The sequence below is a fragment of the Hyperolius riggenbachi genome, chromosome 11 (assembly GCF_040937935.1).
Source record: "Hyperolius riggenbachi isolate aHypRig1 chromosome 11, aHypRig1.pri, whole genome shotgun sequence".
Taxonomy (NCBI): Eukaryota; Metazoa; Chordata; class Amphibia; order Anura; family Hyperoliidae; genus Hyperolius; species Hyperolius riggenbachi.
In genome coordinates, this window is record NC_090656.1 from 222,420,514 (window position 1) to 222,438,765 (window position 18,252).

General features: G+C 47.5%; 1 protein-coding gene across 1 annotated transcript in view; it reads right to left on the reverse strand.

Moving 5' to 3' along the window:
• The window catches only part of TSG101 (tumor susceptibility 101), a 68,349-nt gene extending 50,647 nt beyond the window's left edge, over positions 1–17,702 (reverse strand). The window contains exons 1-2 of the mRNA XM_068259561.1: positions 17,561–17,702; positions 9,914–9,998 (exon numbers count right to left, since the gene is read on the reverse strand). Of these exons, the coding sequence (XP_068115662.1) occupies positions 9,914–9,998; positions 17,561–17,602 (127 nt within the window). The 5' untranslated portion in view covers positions 17,603–17,702. The remainder of the gene's footprint in view (positions 1–9,913; positions 9,999–17,560) is intronic.
• Positions 17,703–18,252: the final 550 nt, after the last annotated feature.

Here is an 18,252-nt window from a genome sequence, read left to right on the forward strand (position 1 = left end):
GCCCTCGCTCAGTGACATACTCCCTGCACATGCCCTTGCTCAGTGACATACTCCCTGCACATGCCCTCGCTCAGTGACATACTCCCTACTGGGCAGGAACTACATCACTGGGATTCCCATCGGTCCGTACATGCGCTCCACCGCTTACACTAACCGCGTCACTCATAGACTTGCATTACAGCAGGCTCCGTGCAGTAAGCCCTGTGCCTGCGGGAATGGGTTGCTGCCCTTCCATTACCCCAGCAGCTTCCAGCGCACTGCATTGTAACGCATTAAGAGTGAAAGTCTCCATTGCCTTAGTGGCGCCATGCGGCAGATTAAGGCAGCGCAATGCAGGTTTACCCTGCAAGCGTGAAAGAGCCCTTAAAGGATAAGCAAAGTGACATGATGAGATAGACATGTGTATGTACAGTGCCAAGCACACAAATAACTATGCGTTTTTTCTTTTTCTCCTTTCTCTTTTTTTTCCTTTCTCTGCCTGAAAGAGTTAAAGGGATACTATAGGGGGGTCGGGGGAAAAGGAGTTGAACTTACCCAGGGCTTCTAATGGTCCCCCGCAGGCATCCTGTGCCCGCGCAGCCAGTCACCGATGCTCCGGCCCCGCCTCCTGTTCACTTCTGTAATTTCAGACTTTAAAGTCTGAAAACCACTGCGCTTGCGTTGCCGTGTCCTCGCCCCCCGATGTCACCAGGAACGTACGGCGCAGGCACAGACCATACTGGGCATGCGCAGTACCCTCCTGGTGACATCAGTGGTAGTGAGGAAACAGCAACGCAGGCGCAGTGGTTTTCAGACTTTAAAGTCTGAAATTACAGAAGTGAACCAGAGGCGGGGCCAGAGCATTGGGGAGTGGCTGCGTGGGCACAGGATGTCTGTGGGGGACCATTAGAAGCCCCGGGTAACTTTAACTCATTTTCCCCCGACCCCCCTACAGTATCCCTTTAAATATCAAGTATGTAAGTGGCTGACTCAGTCCTGACTCAGACAGGAAGTGACTACAGTGTGACCCTCACTGATAAGAAATTCCCTTTTTTATCTCTTTCCTGCTCTCAGAAGCCATTTTCTGCTAGGAAAGGGTTTTACAGTTGGAATTTGTTATCAGTGAGGGTCACACTATAGTCACTTCCTGTCTGAGTCAGCCACTTACATACCTGATATTTAACTCTTTCAGGCAGAGAAAGAAAAAAAGGAACACAGCATAGTTATTTGTGTGCTAGGCACTGTACATACACATGTCTATCTCATCACATCACTTCGGGTATCCTTTAACATATACAACTAAATCAGAATCATTTTACACACCATTCCAAATTATTATGCAAACAATATTTATCTTTGATTTTCTTAACAGTTGTGTAGCTGTCAGCATCATTTTTCCACTCCCCTCCCCTTTAGATTGTAAGCCTTTGGCAGGGTTCTCCCTTCCCTAGTGTATTCTACATGATTGTGTTCCTTTCCTATGACAGCCTCGTACTTGTATTACTGGACCTACCTAACCAGCCCAAAATCGCATGATCATATATTATGTACTCTGCTTGCCTTGTATAGCTTTGTCCTATGTTGTAACCTTGTTACGTCTGTCATTCTTGTATCATTGTATGTATTTATTGTCCAGCGCTGCGTAATATGTTGGCCCTTTAATAAATACAATAAATATTAATAATCAACCATGAGTGTATAGTTTGCCTTCTTCAAACCAAAGGTATTTGTGATATTATACCTTATGCTGCATTTTGAAAAATGACATTACATGTGAATACTGTTAGTTCTGCACTGTACATTTACTTTATAATGATTTAATTGAGTGGCTTATATTCCACTTTAAGTGATCAACTGTGATCTCCCACAATGCATCACTGCTGAATATGCAAATTATCTCTTTATGTCCCTGAAGCCAGGCTTACATCCAGAACCGCTGGTGTATAGCAAGCCTATAGCATTACATTGTACAGAGGCACAACAACCCCACATGCAGACAGCCTGCTTCTGACTTTTGGCCCTCCTCAGTGCATGGCAAGGAAGAAATATATGGCTCTATAGGATAGGGGCTTGGACCAGTACAACAGAATACCCAAGCAGCTCAGGTGATCCAAAACTACTAGCAAAGTATAGGGGACTTAATACTTTCATTGCTCTGCACAGACTGGGCAATTGTAACATTTATCACATGTGCCTTCATTTTAATTGAATTACAATTGCACCATTGTCCTGCTGTTATTCGTATATACTGGAAGTACAATTTAGAGCTATAGGAGTCACTTTGAATCCATGTCACTGTATCTACAGACTCCCACCGAAACAAACAGCGCATGCTTTGTTCTGTATGGAAAGCTATAGATTAGATTTTCCCAGAATCCACCTCCCCAAACAGGATCCCATGGCAGGTCAGTGCCAGGAGGGTGCACAGAAATGTGTGACAGGCAGGGGGAGCTGTCCGTCACCCTATAAACAAGAGCTGTAATCTAGGTCTGCTGGCGACACGCCTGTAACCAGATATGCACAGGTTGTCTCCCTCTGGCCACAGTACGGATGGAATTCAGAGCAATGACGAGTCCATCTAAAGAAAAAAGGTGTAACGTTAGCTGCCGACAAGGCGTTTCATATCACCGCCTCCTGGCTTCTGTCCAGCAGGTGGACGAGATGCACAGTAAACGGGCCGCACTGTACAAGAACAACATTTATATTGTGCTTTTCTCCTGGCAGATGCAAAGCGTCAGATTAGCAGCCAGTTAGTGCGCACTTCGTGGGCGATCAGGGTCATTGTGGAGCCGTGCCCAAAGACTCCTTATTGCTTGAGCTACGTACAGGTGTCCCCCAGTATAGGCTAGCTAGGTACAGGTGTCCCCCAGTATAGGCTAGCTAGGTACAGGTGTCCCCCAGTAGAGACTAGCTAGGTACAGGTGTCCCCCAGTATAGGTTAGCTAGGTACAGGCGCCCCCCAGTATAAGATAGCTAGGTACAGGCACCCCCCAGTATAAGCTAACTAGGTTTAGGTGTCCCCCTGTATAGGCTAGCTAGGTACCAGTGTCCCCCAGTATAGGCTAGCTAGGTATAGGTGTCCCCCAGTATAGGCTAGCTAGGTACAGGTGTCCCCCAGTATAAGCTAGCTAGGTACAGGTGTCGCCCAGTATAGACTAGCTAGGTACAGGTGTCCCCCAGTATAGGCTAGCTAGGTACCAGTGTCCCCCAGTATAGGCTTGCTAGGTACCAGTGTCCCCCAGTATAGGCTAGCTAGGTACCAGTGTCCCCCAGTATAGGCTAGCTAGGTACCAGTGCCCCCCAGTATAGGCTAGCTAGGTACCAGTGCCCCCCAGTATAGGCTAGCTAGGTACCAGTGTCCCCCAGTATAGGTTAGCTAGGTACAGGTGTCCCCCAGTATAAGCTAGCTAGGTACAGGCGCCCGCCAGTATAAGCTAGCTAGGTACAGGTGTCCCCCAGTATAAGCTAGCTAGGTACAGGCGCCCCCCAGTATAAGCTAGCTAAGTACAGGCGCCCCCCAGTATAGGCTAGTTAGGTACAGACGCCCCCAGTATAAGCTAGCTAGGTACAGGTGTCCCCCAGTATAAGCTAGCTAGGTACAGGCGACCCCCAGTATAAGCTAGCTAGGTACAGGCGCCCCCAGTATAAGCTAGCTAGGTACAGGTGTCCCCCAGTATAAGCTAGCTAGGTACAGGCGACCCCCAGTATAAGCTAGCTAGGTACAGGCGCCCCCCAGTATAAGCTAGCTAGGTACAGGCGCCCCCCAGTATAAGCTAGCTAGGTACAGGCGCCCCCCAGTATAGGTTAGCTAGGTACAGGCGCCCCCCAGTATAGGCTAGCTAGGTACAGGTGTCCCCCAGTATAGGCTAGCTAGGTACAGGTGTCCCCCAGTATAGGCTAGCTAGGTACAGGTGTCCCCCAGTATAGGCTAGCTAGGTACAGGTGTCCCCCAGTATAGGCTAGCTAGGTACAGGTGTCCTCCAGTATAGGCTAGCTAGGTTTAGGTGTCCCCCAGTATAGGCTAGCTAGGTACAGGTGTCCCCCAGTATAGGTTAGTACAGGTGTCCCCCAGTATAGGCTAGCTAGGTACCAGTCTCCCCCAGTATAGGCTAGCTAGGTACAGGTGTCCCCCAGTATAGGCTAGCTAGGTACAGGTGTCCCCCAGTAAAGGTTAGCTAGGTTCAGGTGTCCCCCAGTATAGACTAGCTAGGTACCAGTGTCCCCCAGTATAGGCTAGCTAGGTACCAGTGTCCCCCAGTATAGGCTAGCTAGGTACCAGTGTCCCCCAGTATAGGCTAGCTAGGTACCAGTGTCCCCCAGTATAGGCTAGCTAGGTACCAGTGTCCCCCAGTAAAGGTTAGCTAGGTACAGGTGTCCCCAGTATAGACTAGCTAGGTACAGGTGTCCCCCAGTATAGACTAGCTAGGTACAGGTGTCCCCCAGTAAAGGTTAGCTAGGTACAGGTGTCCCCCAGTATAGACTAGCTAGGTACAGGTGTCCCCCAGTATAGACTAGCTAGGTACAGGTGTCCCCCAGTATAGGTTAGCTAGGTACAGGTGTCCCCCAGTAAAGGTTAGCTAGGTACAGGTGTCCCCAGTATAGACTAGCTAGGTACAGGTGTCCCCCTAGTATAGACTAGCTAGGTACAGGTGTCCCCCAGTATAGGTTAGCTAGGTACAGGTGTCCCCAGTAAAGGCTAGCTAGGTACAGGTGTCCCCAGTATAGACTAGCTAGGTACAGGTGTCCCCAGTATAGACTAGCTAGGTACAGGTGTCCCCCAGTATAGACTAGCTAGGTACAGGTGTCCCCCAGTAAAGGTTAGCTAGGTACAGGTGTCCCCAATAGAGACTAGCTAGGTACAGGTGTCCCCCAGTAAAGGTTAGCTAGGTACAGGTGTCCCCCAGTAAAGGTTAGCTAGGTACAGGTGTCCCCAGTAGAGACTAGCTAGGTATAGGTGTCCCCCAGTAAAGGTTAGCTAGGTACAGGTGTCCCCCAGTAAAGGTTAGCTAGGTACAGGTGTCCCCAGTATAGACTAGCTAGGTACAGGTGTCCCCCAGTATAGACTAGCTAGGTACAGGTGTCCCCCAGTATAGACTAGCTAGGTACAGGTGTCCCCCAGTAAAGGTTAGCTAGGTACAGGTGTCCCCCAGTAAAAGGTTAGCTAGGTACAGGTGTCCCCAGTAGAGACTAGCTAGGTACAGGTGTCCCCAGTAGAGACTAGCTAGGTACAGGTGTCCCCCAGTAAAGGTTAGCTAGGTACAGGTGTCCCCCAGTAAAGGTTAGCTAGGTACAGGTGTCCCCCAGTAAAGGTTAGCTAGGTACAGGTGTCCCCAGTAGAGACTAGCTAGGTACAGGTGTCCCCCAGTAAAGGTTAGCTAGGTACAGGTGTCCCCCAGTAAAGGTTAGCTAGGTACAGGTGTCCCCAGTATAGACTAGCTAGGTACAGGCGTCCCCCAGTATAGACTAGCTAGGTACAGGCGTCCCCCAGTATAGACTAGCTAGGTACAGGTGTCCCCCAGTAAAGGTTAGCTAGGTACAGGTGTCCCCCAGTAAAGGTTAGCTAGGTACAGGTGTCCCCCAGTAAAGGTTAGCTAGGTACAGGTGTCCCCCAGTAAAGGTTAGCTAGGTACAGGTGTCCCCCAGTAAAGGTTAGCTAGGTACAGGTGTCCCCCAGTAAAGGTTAGCTAGGTACAGGTGTCCCCCAGTAAAGGTTAGCTAGGTACAGGTGTCCCCCAGTATAGACTAGCTAGGTACAGGTGTCCCCAGTATAGACTAGCTAGGTACAGGTGTCCCCCAGTATAGACTAGCTAGGTACAGGTGTCCCCCAGTATAGACTAGCTAGGTACAGGTGTCCCCCAGTAAAGGTTAGCTAGGTTCAGGTGTCCCCCAGTATAGACTAGCTAGGTTCAGGCGTCCCCCAGTATAGACTAGCTAGGTACAGGTGTCCCCCAGTAAAGGTTAGCTAGGTTCAGGTGTCCCCCAGTATAGACTAGCTAGGTTCAGGCGTCCCCCAGTATAGACTAGCTAGGTACAGGTGTCCCCCAGTAAAGGTTAGCTAGGTTCAGGTGTCCCCCAGTAAAGGTTAGCTAGGTTCAGGTGTCCCCCAGTATAGACTAGCTAGGTACAGGTGTCCCCCAGTATAGACTAGCTAGGTACAGGTGTCCCCCAGTATAGACTAGCTAGGTACAGGTGTCCCCCAGTAAAGGTTAGCTAGGTTCAGGTGTCCCCCAGTATAGACTAGCTAGGTTCAGGCGTCCCCCAGTATAGACTAGCTAGGTACAGGTGTCCCCCAGTAAAGGTTAGCTAGGTTCAGGTGTCCCCCAGTATAGACTAGCTAGGTACAGGTGTCCCCCAGTATAGACTAGCTAGGTTCAGGTGTCCCCCAGTATAGACTAGCTAGGTGTAGGGGCTCCAGTTAAAGTCAGCCAGCAATAGGATAGCTAGCATAGGTGCCCCCCGCCCTCCCGATCCACATGCTGTTACTTTCTGTGCCTCTGTCCAGCGATTGCTGCATCCGCACAGCTCCGGTACTCTCTATGGGGAGGATCAGGACTGAGCATCATCGGCATCATCACCCTCAGTCCCGATCCTTCCCATAGAGAATACCAAAGCTCCGCGGGGAGGTTGCAGCGATTGTTCAAGTGCATTGCGATTTCCCTATACTTTCTATTGAATCGCAAACGCTCAGAAAATGGTGCAGGAGCCATTTCTGGGGGGGATCATTGCTCTAGCACTTTTACAGCGAAATCGCTCTTTGTATGTATGAACAAGCCCTTACATATCATTTAAAACGGTAATGTGTTTGATTTCCATAATTTGCAAAATAAAAAGCCAAAGCCAGGTTTGCCCAGCTACAGGCTTTATAGCCAAGCTTTACCATGTTAGGCTACTATAGAGTGTTCTGCTGGTTCCCGTTGGCATTGATGCCTCGTATGTTGCGTGCTTCCAAGCTTTATAAGAAATATATAATTAGCGTATGTATCATTTACTTCCTATACTGATGTATAATTAAAGGAGTTGCTATAAATAGAAAGGTCACCGTTGAAGGTTTTATGTGCTGGCTCCACTCTGCTGATCCTCGGCCTCAAATACTTTTAGAACCTCCAGACTAAAAATCTACTTGGCAGCACTGAAAAGACCTGGTGTTTCTGTAACAGTTTCACAGCATCAGAACTTTGTTTTTCTTACCAAAGCATCATTTTTAGCTGCATTTTTAGCTAAGCTCCACCCATCAAAGAAAACTGACCGGGCTTTTTTTGCCTGATGCTGTGCAGAGCATGATGGGATTTCCTATGTTGTTATTCACGTTGCCTAGCAACTGGCAGGGGTGATCAGCACACAGGACAGTTGGAACTTTTGTCTCATGCTCCCTGTCACCTCCTTTCAACCAAAAAGATGGCTGCCCTCATGAAATCAAACATTTGCCTGTTCTTTTAAAACAGGGTGGGTAAGAGATTATAATACCTATCTATATTAATTAACGTAAATAATGTAACTTAATGACAGTATGTCTGTTTAGGCTGGAGTTCCTCTTTAACCATAGACTCAGAACAAGCATGCAGGAGAGCAGGTGTTTCTGTCTGAATAAGGGAACCCAAGGTGAGAGGGATAAGGAGGCGGACTTATGTATTTCCCTTTAGACAATACATATTGCCTCGCTGTCCTGCTGATACTCTGCCTCTGATCGGACATGTTAGAAAAAAAAAAATCGATCTGGCAGGTAAATCTGCCAGAAAATTGTATAGTGTGTACCTAGCATATGAAGCGAAAAAAAATGTCCGCAATTCAGTTGGAACTACACAGTTCGGCACAGCTCAGCAAAAGCACACAAACCAGGTAAAAAATAAAAAATTGGGGACAAATAGGGATCGATTTTAGAAAAGAAGGGGTTTCCATATATTTTTAAGCAATGTTTTATTTTTGGATGTTACCGCCCTCTTTAAAGGGGAACTCCAGCCTAAACAAACATACTGTCATTAAGTTACATTAGTTATGTTAATTAAAATAGATAGGTAATATAATCTCTTACCCACCTTGTTTTAAAAGAACAGGCAAATGTTTGTGATTTCATTTCTTTTTGGTTGAAAGGAGGTGACAGGGAGCATGAGAAACAGTTCCATCTGTATTGTGTGCTGATCACCCCTCCCAGTTGCTAGGCAACGTGAACATAGGAAATCCCATCATGCTTTGCACAGCATCAGGGAAAAAAAGCCTGGGCAGTTTTCTTTGATGGGTGGAGCTTAGCTAAAAATGCAGCTAAAATGATGCTTTGGTATGAAAAACAAAGTTCTGATGCTGTGAAACTGTTAAAGAAACACCGAGCCTTTTCAGTTCTGCTGAGTAGATTTTTAGTCCGGAGGTTCACTTCAAGGGTTCGTTCACACTAGAGGTGTTTTCAGCCTTTTTTCAAGCACAGGCGATTTTTTAAAATCGCCCACAAAATGCTTGTGCAATGAATCTCTGTGAGAAGGTTCATATCAGCGCGGTTTGTGCGCTGTGTGTGCAGCAAAGCGCTGCCTGGACCATTTTTGAGGCGATTTTGCCTCAATGGAAGGTAAAGGAAAAACGTAAGCGCTCACAAAATTGCTTTGTGCAGAGATTGTGTTCGCGTTTCTAAGAATGAATACATTGTATTTATTCTTTTCCGGGTCAAAGAGTTCACTTCCTCACTTGCGTCAGGGAGTGAACTACAAAACCGCTCTGGAAAAGCTCTTAGAAAAGCGCTTTTCCCAAAAACGCAGCACCTGGGGAGAGCACTGATCTCCTTCTAATACTTTTAGCCATAGCCCCTGAACAAGCATGCAGCAGGTGTTTCTGGCATTATTGGCAGATCGAACTAGATCGGCTCCATGCTTTTTTCTGGTGTACTTCTGCACTACTGCAGCCAAATAGACCAGCAGGACTGCCATGCAACTGGTATTGTCTAAAGCGGATATGGAATGAAAAACTAACTAACAAGTAACTTGTCTATATACCTTATCTAAAACGTAGATAGTTTACACAGCAAATCTAGCTGCAAACAGCTTCAACAGTTTATGATTATTTATTCCTGTGATACAATGAGGGCAGCCATGTTCTGTTTCTCACATTACACAGGCAAGCATGATATCATCTCAGCCCTAAGCCTCCCCTCCTCCACTGAATTCTCTAACTAGTAACCTCCTCCTCCTCCTGCCCAAACTGAGCTCCCATAAGCCCTTGCTACATGGGACTGAGTGCCAAAGCTCTCTGAAAAAGCTGTGGGCAAGGCTTGTTTAATTCATAGGGAATAAGAGTATTAAAACAAAAAAAGTATTTAGCTTGAGGAATGCTCTATAAACTACCGTATATGAAAGGAACACAATTATGCAATGAGAAAGTTTATCTCGGATTCACTTTAAAAGGAAATAAATATGGCAGCCTCCATATCAAACAATACAAGTTGCCAGGCAGTCCTGCTGGTCTATTTGGCTGCAGTAGTGTTTGACGTACACCAGAAAAAAGCATGGAGCCGATCTAGTTCGATCTGCCAGTAATGCCAGAAACACCTGTTGCATGCTTGTTCAGGGGCTATGGCTAAAAGTATTAGAGGGAGGTGAGAAGCAGGACAGCCAAGCAACTGGTATTGCTTAAAAGTAAATAAATATGGCAGCCTCCATACACCTCTCACTGCAGTCGCCCTTTAAGTTAGACTTAAATCACAGACAGACATCAGAAAAATGTTGCTGGAAACCATCACAAATGACCGTTTGGCTTAACACAGCTCTAAGGATTGTAGACCAGGGACAGCTGTTCTGCTGTAGTAATATCACTGACCAATTATTATGCAGGCTGGGAGAAGGGGAGGCCACCTGTACACATACCACACTGTCACCTGACACAATCACAAATAACTATTCTGGGCAATGGAAATCTAGGGCGTGTAGGCAACTCTTGGGTGGGGGCAGACACTTACCGTAAGAGTCGAGTAACGGTTTGAGATCCCTGTACAGCCCCGTAACGTTCAGGATTTCTCGCACAGACAGGTCTCTGTACTTGTACTGCAAACAAGAACATAAAAAAAGAAGGAAATTAGAAGCTATGGTTTTAAAAAGGGTTTGAAAACTCGAGTAATGCAGTAAGGCCTGAAGCCCAACAGTGCACTTTCAGCTGCGGCTTGGGACCGACAGCGACCGCCAGGTAAGTGATATGAAGAGACGGGTAAGCTCTAAAGGCACACAGTACAGTAAAGACTTCACACAGGTGTCCCGCCCCTTCCCATCAAATATGGGTGGGGCGAATGATGCACACCATAGGGTATGGCCCAATGGTTCCTGGGTGTTCAGACCAATGGCTACCAGACAACCAATAGGTGATCAGAGTCAATGGTCGGCATACATGCAGCGTATTCCTGTGTGCACATCTGTTTAGCATTTGTTGTCCTTGAGAAAGAGACACGCTGTTGTCACTGGTTGAACTCGATGGACGTATGTCTTTTTTCAACCAAAGTAACTATGTAACTATGTAACGAAACATTGGAAGGATTTACATGTAGCATTAGATACATAAGATTTAGTTGCATCCTATATCTAGAGTGCCGACCAATCACTCGGATTCCATATCGCCGTGCTGACTGTGTCCCTGAAGTGAGGTCTTGATTTAGGAACTTTTCCCAATAGAATCCCAGTACTAATCTGACAGGCAGAGCTGGCCACTGCAATGCAAATAATTGTGGCCTGCAAGCTGATTTCCTGCAAATTAACCACTTAATGTTTATAGTACAGTATATCTACTCCCCTAAAACCTTCATCTAAAAGGGGCCCGATTTTTGGCCGATCGATATCGATTGACCAATGGATCGATTTGCGGCTGATTTTGATCGATTTCAATCGACCTGACATGTTGGAAAATGTAGGCTTATCTCTTGAGATGGCTTATCATTTTGTATTGGACCTAATGGAAATCTGATGGCAACAAAATGCCATCAGATCGATTTTCCATAGATTTCATACTGAAATCTATTGAAAATCTGTTCCTAGTAAAAAAAAAAAAAAAATGTTCCTAAACACATCAGATAGATCAGAAAATCTACTGATGATCTATCTGCTGCTAATCTAAACGAGTTTATGGCCACCTTAAGCCACAGGGAAGTAGATATTCGCTGTGCGCGCTCCCGCGCTTTTTCTCGCCGATGCACGTTAGCCTGGAGATCAATGAATGGGAACGCAGTGTCAATGATCGAGGCATCAATGAGATGCCTGCGATTATTTGTAAACACTGTAAGTTACACTTAGGCCCGGTTCACACTTGCGGTTCTCTGCAAAACAGACCGGATGACCTGACCGGATCCGGATCGGAACCGTACGGTTCTGATCCGGATCCGATCCGGATCCGGTCAGGTTGCATCAGGTGTGCATCAGGATGCGATCCGGATCCGTTTGGCAAAAGAGAGTAGAAATAAAATAAAAATGTTGGGGTCTGGGAGGTCAGCAGAAGGTGGACCTGTGGAATCAGGCCCTCCGCTGTTTAGAACTCACCTCCACCTCCGACATACTGCCAACATCTCCAGCACGTTAAACGTCACTGCTGCTCCACTCCAAAATGCTTGCCCATGTGTCCCCATCCAAAATCGCCGCTACAATACGCATAGGAAGTGGGGTAGAACATCCGTATTTTATAGCCAGTGTGTTGTGCGCTCTCCGGTTCTCATTGGTTTGTATTGGCCGGATGGTGCAGTCTGGCTCCGCTCCGGATACGGCTGCCGGAGGAGCCGGACCAAAAAATAGCGCATGTTGGATCTTATGCCGGAGTCCGGATCCGGTCCGGACGAAATGGACGCATGTGAACGGACGCATAGACTTGCATTGCTATGCCGTGCGTCCGTTTCGCATGCGGTCCGGCTCGGCGATTCCGGACGGCGACCGCTAATGTGAACCGGGCCTAACACACCTTAGTTCCTGTACTAAAAGCACGTGCAGGAAGCTAATGACTGAGGACATCTTGTGGCCAAATAGTAAAAATCAAACCTAAAGCCATTTATTTTAATAAAAAGACCTACACATACTGTAATTTAAAATGAACCCCTTACCTCCCACAATCTCCCATAATTACCCAAATAAAACTTTTGCATTAAAAAAAATTACAAAAAAAAAACAAACAAAAAAAAAAACAAATAACAGGACAAATGCCTCAATTCACGGAGCATTGTCAAACACTTTATCAAACATTTGATAATTTACCTCATGGGTAAAATCTCATTTTGAATTCACTAAGGTGGTATAGATTTGTTGAACGTTTTATCGGTAAAACATTCAATAAACATATAACACCTTAGTGAATTTAAAATGAGATTTTACCCATGAGGTAAATTATCAAAAGTTTGATAAAGTGTTTGATAATGCTCCGTGAATTGAGGCCAAATAGGCAAATACAATATGTGGGTTTTAATTATGGTAGCATGTATTATTTTAAAACTATACTGGCCAAAAACTTAGAAATAATGAATTTTTAAAATGTTTTTCTTAATAGTCTCATTAAAATGCATTTAGAAAAATATAATTCTGAGCAAAAGGTACCACCCAAAGAAAGCCTAATTGGTGGCGGAAAAAAACAAGATACAGATCATTTTGTTGTGCACCTGTATGGCCTGATTTCAAGCTGAACAACAAAAACAAAAAAAACTTACACTAAACCCACATGAGGTTTTGAATTATTGGCTAACACAGTACAATATTCTACTGCTAAACTCGCATGGAAGCTGATAATTATCTTGCCGACCAATCTCTGCTAATAGGTTCTGGTCCTTCCCCCCACTCTGTTAATATTAGGTATTTATATAGCACTGACATTTTCTACAGCACCTAACAGAGTACATAGTCATATCACTGACTGTCCTCAGAGGAAATCACAATCTAATTTTACCATAGTCATAGTGTAATGTCCTACCAGATTATTATTATGTATTTATATAGTAATGACATCTTCTGCAGCACATTACAGAGTCGTAGTCATGTCACTGACTGTCCTCAGAGGAGCTCATAATCTAATTCTACAATAGTCATAGTCTAATGTCCTACCATGATATTATTATGCATTTATATAGCAGTGACATATTCTGCAGCACTTTACAGAGTACATAGTCATGTCACTGACTGCCCTTAGAGAGGCTCACAATCTAATCCCTACCATAGTCATAGTCTAATGTTCTACCATATTATTATTTTTATTATTATGTATTTATATAGCACTGACATCTTCTGCAGCACTTTAAAGAGCACATAGTTATGTCACTGACTGTCCTCAGAGGAGCTCACAATCAAAATAATTTTATTTCGCCAAGTACAACGCAAGTTGCACCCGGAATTATTTTTGGCACATACAGGGTCGGTGGTGGTACAATAGAATACATGCAGAAAAATGTACATACAGTAGAGATAACCATACAGTGGCATGTGCACAGAATAGGGTTATGCACACGGCATAGAACATGGAACCGTGTATACATACAGTGTATAGCATAGTGAGAGAAGGACTAGAGGGGGAATTCTGAGTGTTATGTTGAGTGGAGCAGCCACCGTTTTACGGCGCCCAACTGCTCTGCAGCGGTTCAGATTACCTGCAGTGTGTCCTTGGGAAGGGGGGAGAGAGGGAGGGAGAGAGGGAGAGAGGGAGAGAGGGAGAGAGGGAGAGAGGGAGAGAGAGAGAGAGGGAGAGAGAGAGAGAGGGAGAGAGAGAGAGAGAGAGAAAAAAAAGCGAGACAGCGAGAAAAAAAAAAGAGAGACCGCGAGAAAGAAGAGACCCCAAAAGTCCTCTATGTATTGTTGCAGTGGCCTGGCCGGAGTACCCCATGAATTGTCTGATGTAACTTGCTTCAATCGTCCTTGCAGGCGTGTGGGGTGAGGGTTGTCAAACTCCCAGAATTCAGCCTGGTGTAGGAAAGTAGACCTACCCTGAGCTATGCTGGGCTGCAGGTAAACTTTGGCTGGAGGCTAGGCTGTGGCTGCAGTGTGGGCTAGCATGTCCAGTGTAGGCTAGCATGTTCAGTCCCTCCATAGTGTGTCGCTGACACACAGCCTCTTAGCTGTGGGTTCAGGGCCTGATGCCTGGAGCCAAGAGACTGTGTGCTGCTTATGGCCTGCATGATGGTTGCTTCTGGCGTGGTGAGCCACTGAGAGCAATCCGCAGCTGGATCCGGGTCGGTGCATGCTGATGCTCCCCCGATGTGTCTGCGTGATGTGCCACGGGCAGTGGATCCTGTCTGGTGCTTCTCGACAGCAGCAGCGATGGCTTGGCCTCCAGCGTGGCGGGATGTGATGGCAGCGGATCCAGGCTGATGCTCCTCCAGCGGCTGCAGTGGCTGAGCTACTACGCTACAAGCAGTGGATTGCTGACAAGCAGGTGGGCTGGTTCAGCGGCAGCAGATGAACTCCTCGACTGGAAGACTTGCCTCTCCACGTGGGTGGCTCGCCTGTGCGGCGGTGAGTGATTAACAGCCACTCGATCAGCTGCTCCGGCACCGGACATCCTGGATCAGTGCCGGTCATCCTGCATCCCACCTTGATCAGCGAAGTGGGAGAGACCGACTGGACTGACCGAGAGGGAGATTTAGGGGAGAGGAGAAAAAAGGCCGGAGCCCTGTGTGCCGTGGCGACCTCTCATGGCGCCATCTTGGTTTCATATATCACAATCGTATATATCACAATCTACTGTGTGTGTCATAGTTTGTAGCCACTTTTGGGACAGAGACAATTAGTGCAAAGCTGCACAGTGTCCAATCGTGAGCCCTGCAAATCTGGTCAGAAAAACACAACCACTGATAACCCTGTGTTTGTCTAGGCAGGTAATACTTCCCTAAGCAGGTGTGTAATCCACGGAGTATATCCAGTGCTGCCATCTGGTGATGTCATCATGACTCACAGCCTTGTGATGTTCCCAGCATGTGACTGTACTGTGACATGTCACTCAGCCGCCCAAAGAAAACAGATCTGCTCTCATCTCTGGGCTCAATCTACTCCTAGAACTTTTTTTTTTTAAAGGGTCACATCATTTTTAAAGGGCCACATCATACAATATTACAGCGTTTAGAGGATACAAGAACCTATGGGCTTGATTTATCAAGCTGTGCTGCTAAAGCTTACAGGGAACCTTAACCGAGGGGGGGGGGGGGGAGAGGGGAATAGAACTTCACTTAACTGGGGTTTCCCCAAGCTCCCTGCAGCCGTCCTGTGCCCTTGCAGCTCGAGTGTCCTCTGTTCCCCACTGGGGGTTAGTTTCGTTTGCGGCCGACTAAGAGTCGGCCCCCAGCAACGTAAGCATACTGTGCATGACGGCGGGGAAGGCGAAGAAGAGTACACGTTGCCGGGGGCCGACTCTTAGTCGGCTGAAAAAGAAACAAACGCGCGACGGGGACCGGAGGACACTCGAGGAGCTGCGAGGGCGTGGGGAAGCCCCAGGTAAGTGAAACTTTTTTTCCCCTGGGTTAAGGTTCCCTTTAATGAGAGGAGCGCGAGCTCAGTGCATGCTATGCTGCAGTAGTGCAGCGTAGTGTGCGCTGGTAACTTGCATGCGATTCTTGTAACTGACAGCCACTCCGCTCCTCCCGCCCTGAGCCCTGGCAGGTCCAGTAACTTAATAGAACGTGATCCCGGCACTTTTGATTGGCCCAATAGGCTGCCTGTCACTTGCACTACCACAGCACAGTCTATGATGCTGAGCTCGCGCTTCTCATTAAAGGGACACTTAAGTCAAACAAAAAAAAATGAGTTTTACTCACCTGGAGCTTCCAATAGCCCCCTGCAGCTGTCCGGTGCCCTCGCCGTCTCCCTCCGATCCTCCTGGCCCCGCCGGCAGCCACTTCCTGTTTCGGTGACAGGAGCTGACAGGCTGGGGACGCGAGGGATTCTTCACGTTCCTGGCCACAATAGCGCCATCTATGCTGCTATAGCATATATCATACACCGTATAGCAGCATAGAGGGTGCTAATGTGTCTGGGCACGCGAAGAATCACTCGCGTCCCCAGCCTGTCAGCTCCTGTCACCGAAACAGGAAGTGGCTGCCGGCGGGGCCAGGAGGATCGGAGGGAGAGGGCGAGGGCACCGGACAGCTGCAGGGGGCTATTGGAAGCCCTAGGTGAGTAAAACTCATTTTTTTTGTTTTACTTAAGTGTCCCTTTAAGCTTGATGAATTCCTATGGGCCCTTTTCCACTAGCAATCGCTAGCGTTTACGCTAAACGCTAGCGATTCAGCAAAGTCCAAATTTTTCCAGGCGATTGCGATTTTGCTATGCACCGCATAGCATAGCAAAATAGCGACAAAATCGCGCTTTTGTAAAAATCAAATCGTGGTAGTGGAAATTACCTCCCGCGATTCCTGTTATTTAGCAAACTCTAGTGATTTTAAAATTGCTAGCGATTTAGCAATCGCCTCTAGTGGAAAAGAGCCCTATGTCTTATTATATATGTACATCTCTGACATTTTCTGCAGCACTGTACTGAAAGTATCACACACTAATTCTATGCACACACTTCTATCTGAAATCGTCACCATCAATCACAAGTGACGGTTGTGGATGACCGTTTTGGGATGCCACTGTACAGACCTGCTGCTCGGCTCAAAAATCCAGTTCTATGGAGGGGCATACAAATTATCTGAGGTTCCAACGGGAACAATACAGTTTGGTCAATATTGACAAACTCCTCAGACCGGTATCACACTGGGGCGGTGCGGTATTTTTACTGCACCCCACCACAGGGCAATGAAAGTCTATGGGGACTTTCAGACCGGCGTGGTGCTGCATGATGCGACTAACATTTTCGCACGTCCCTGATGGCTGTCAAAAAGCAGACAGGGTGCGTATGGTGTAAATCCGTTACAAAAGAATTGGAGTGATGGACGGTGATGGATACAGGAGGGGCGATTAGTGGGGTGACAGAGGGGCATGTAGGTAATAGTGAAAGAGAGAGCAGTGGGAGGATATAAGCAAGTGATTGGGGTGAAAGTGGGGTACATAGATGATGGTGGAGGACGGAGAAGGGGAGAGGATAGTGGGGCAGGTAGGTAATGGTGGAAGAGATAGCAGTAGGAGTGACGGTGATAAGCAGGGAGACTGCAGTGACATGAGGGGGGATGGTAGAGGGCACATGATGGGGTGACACAGGGGGGGGGGCACATAGGTGATGGTAGAGGACATAGCAGTAGGAGGAGATAATAGGGCACACAATGGGGTGTCATTGTGGGGTGACAGTTGGGCACAAAAATGGGTGTCATGGTGGGGGTGACACAGTGGGGCACATAAGTGATAGCAGAGGAGAGAGCAGTGGGGTGGGGGGGGGGGGGGGATAGTGGGACACATAATGGGGTGACATAGGTGATAGTGGAGGCCAGAGCAGTAGGGGGTGACAGTGGGGCACATAATGGGGTAACATAGGTGATGATGGAGCAGTAGGAGGAGTCAGTGGGGGGAGGATCTGGGGTGACAGGAGGGGGTCAGGGGGTAGAGCAGCGCATAGAGGGGTGTCAGGAGTACTGGGGCACACAGAGAGGGGGCGGGAAGGTGGGAGGAGTCAGCAGGGGGTGACAGGTGCATGACAGGGGGTGACCCGTCCGTGGGCGGGGCTCTCTCACCTTGCTCAGCATCTTCTTGAGCTGAGCCTCGGACACCGCCATGCTGCCGCCTCAGCCCTCTCCTCCCTCCGCCACTACCGAGCCCTGCCAAGCCGGAACACCCAGCTGTCCCACCGCCACTTCCGCTTCTGGCACCAACGTCACTTCCCTGGATACAAGGCCTCTGTTACTATGACGACCCTGACCGGCGCAGCCACCGCCATCTTGGTGAAGGGCAGCTGCCCTCCTGTCAGTCTCTAGCTCCCCTGCAAGCCAATCTGCGGCCACTTCTCTAGCTGCGGCCAATCACAGCGCGGCTCCTCCACAGCCTCACTTCCGGCTGTGTTACTAAAGCCCAACAGATCCACTCACATCCAAATGTACTTCATGAAACATTCCTCTTGGCAATTCTAAAGGTGGCCATACATCAGACAATACAGCAGAAATGGAATGCGGGCATATTCCTTTAAAGGATACCCGATGTGATATGATGAGATAGACGTGTATGTACAGTGCCTAGCACACAAATAACTATGCTGTTTTTTTATCCTTTCTCTGCCTGAAAGAGTTAAATATCAGGTATGTAAATGTCTGACTCAGACAGGAAGTGACTACAGTGTGACCCTCACTGATAAGAAATCCCCCTTTTTATCTCTTTCTTGCTCTCGGGAGCCATTTTCTGCTAGGAAAGTGTCTTTTCCTTGGAATTTCTT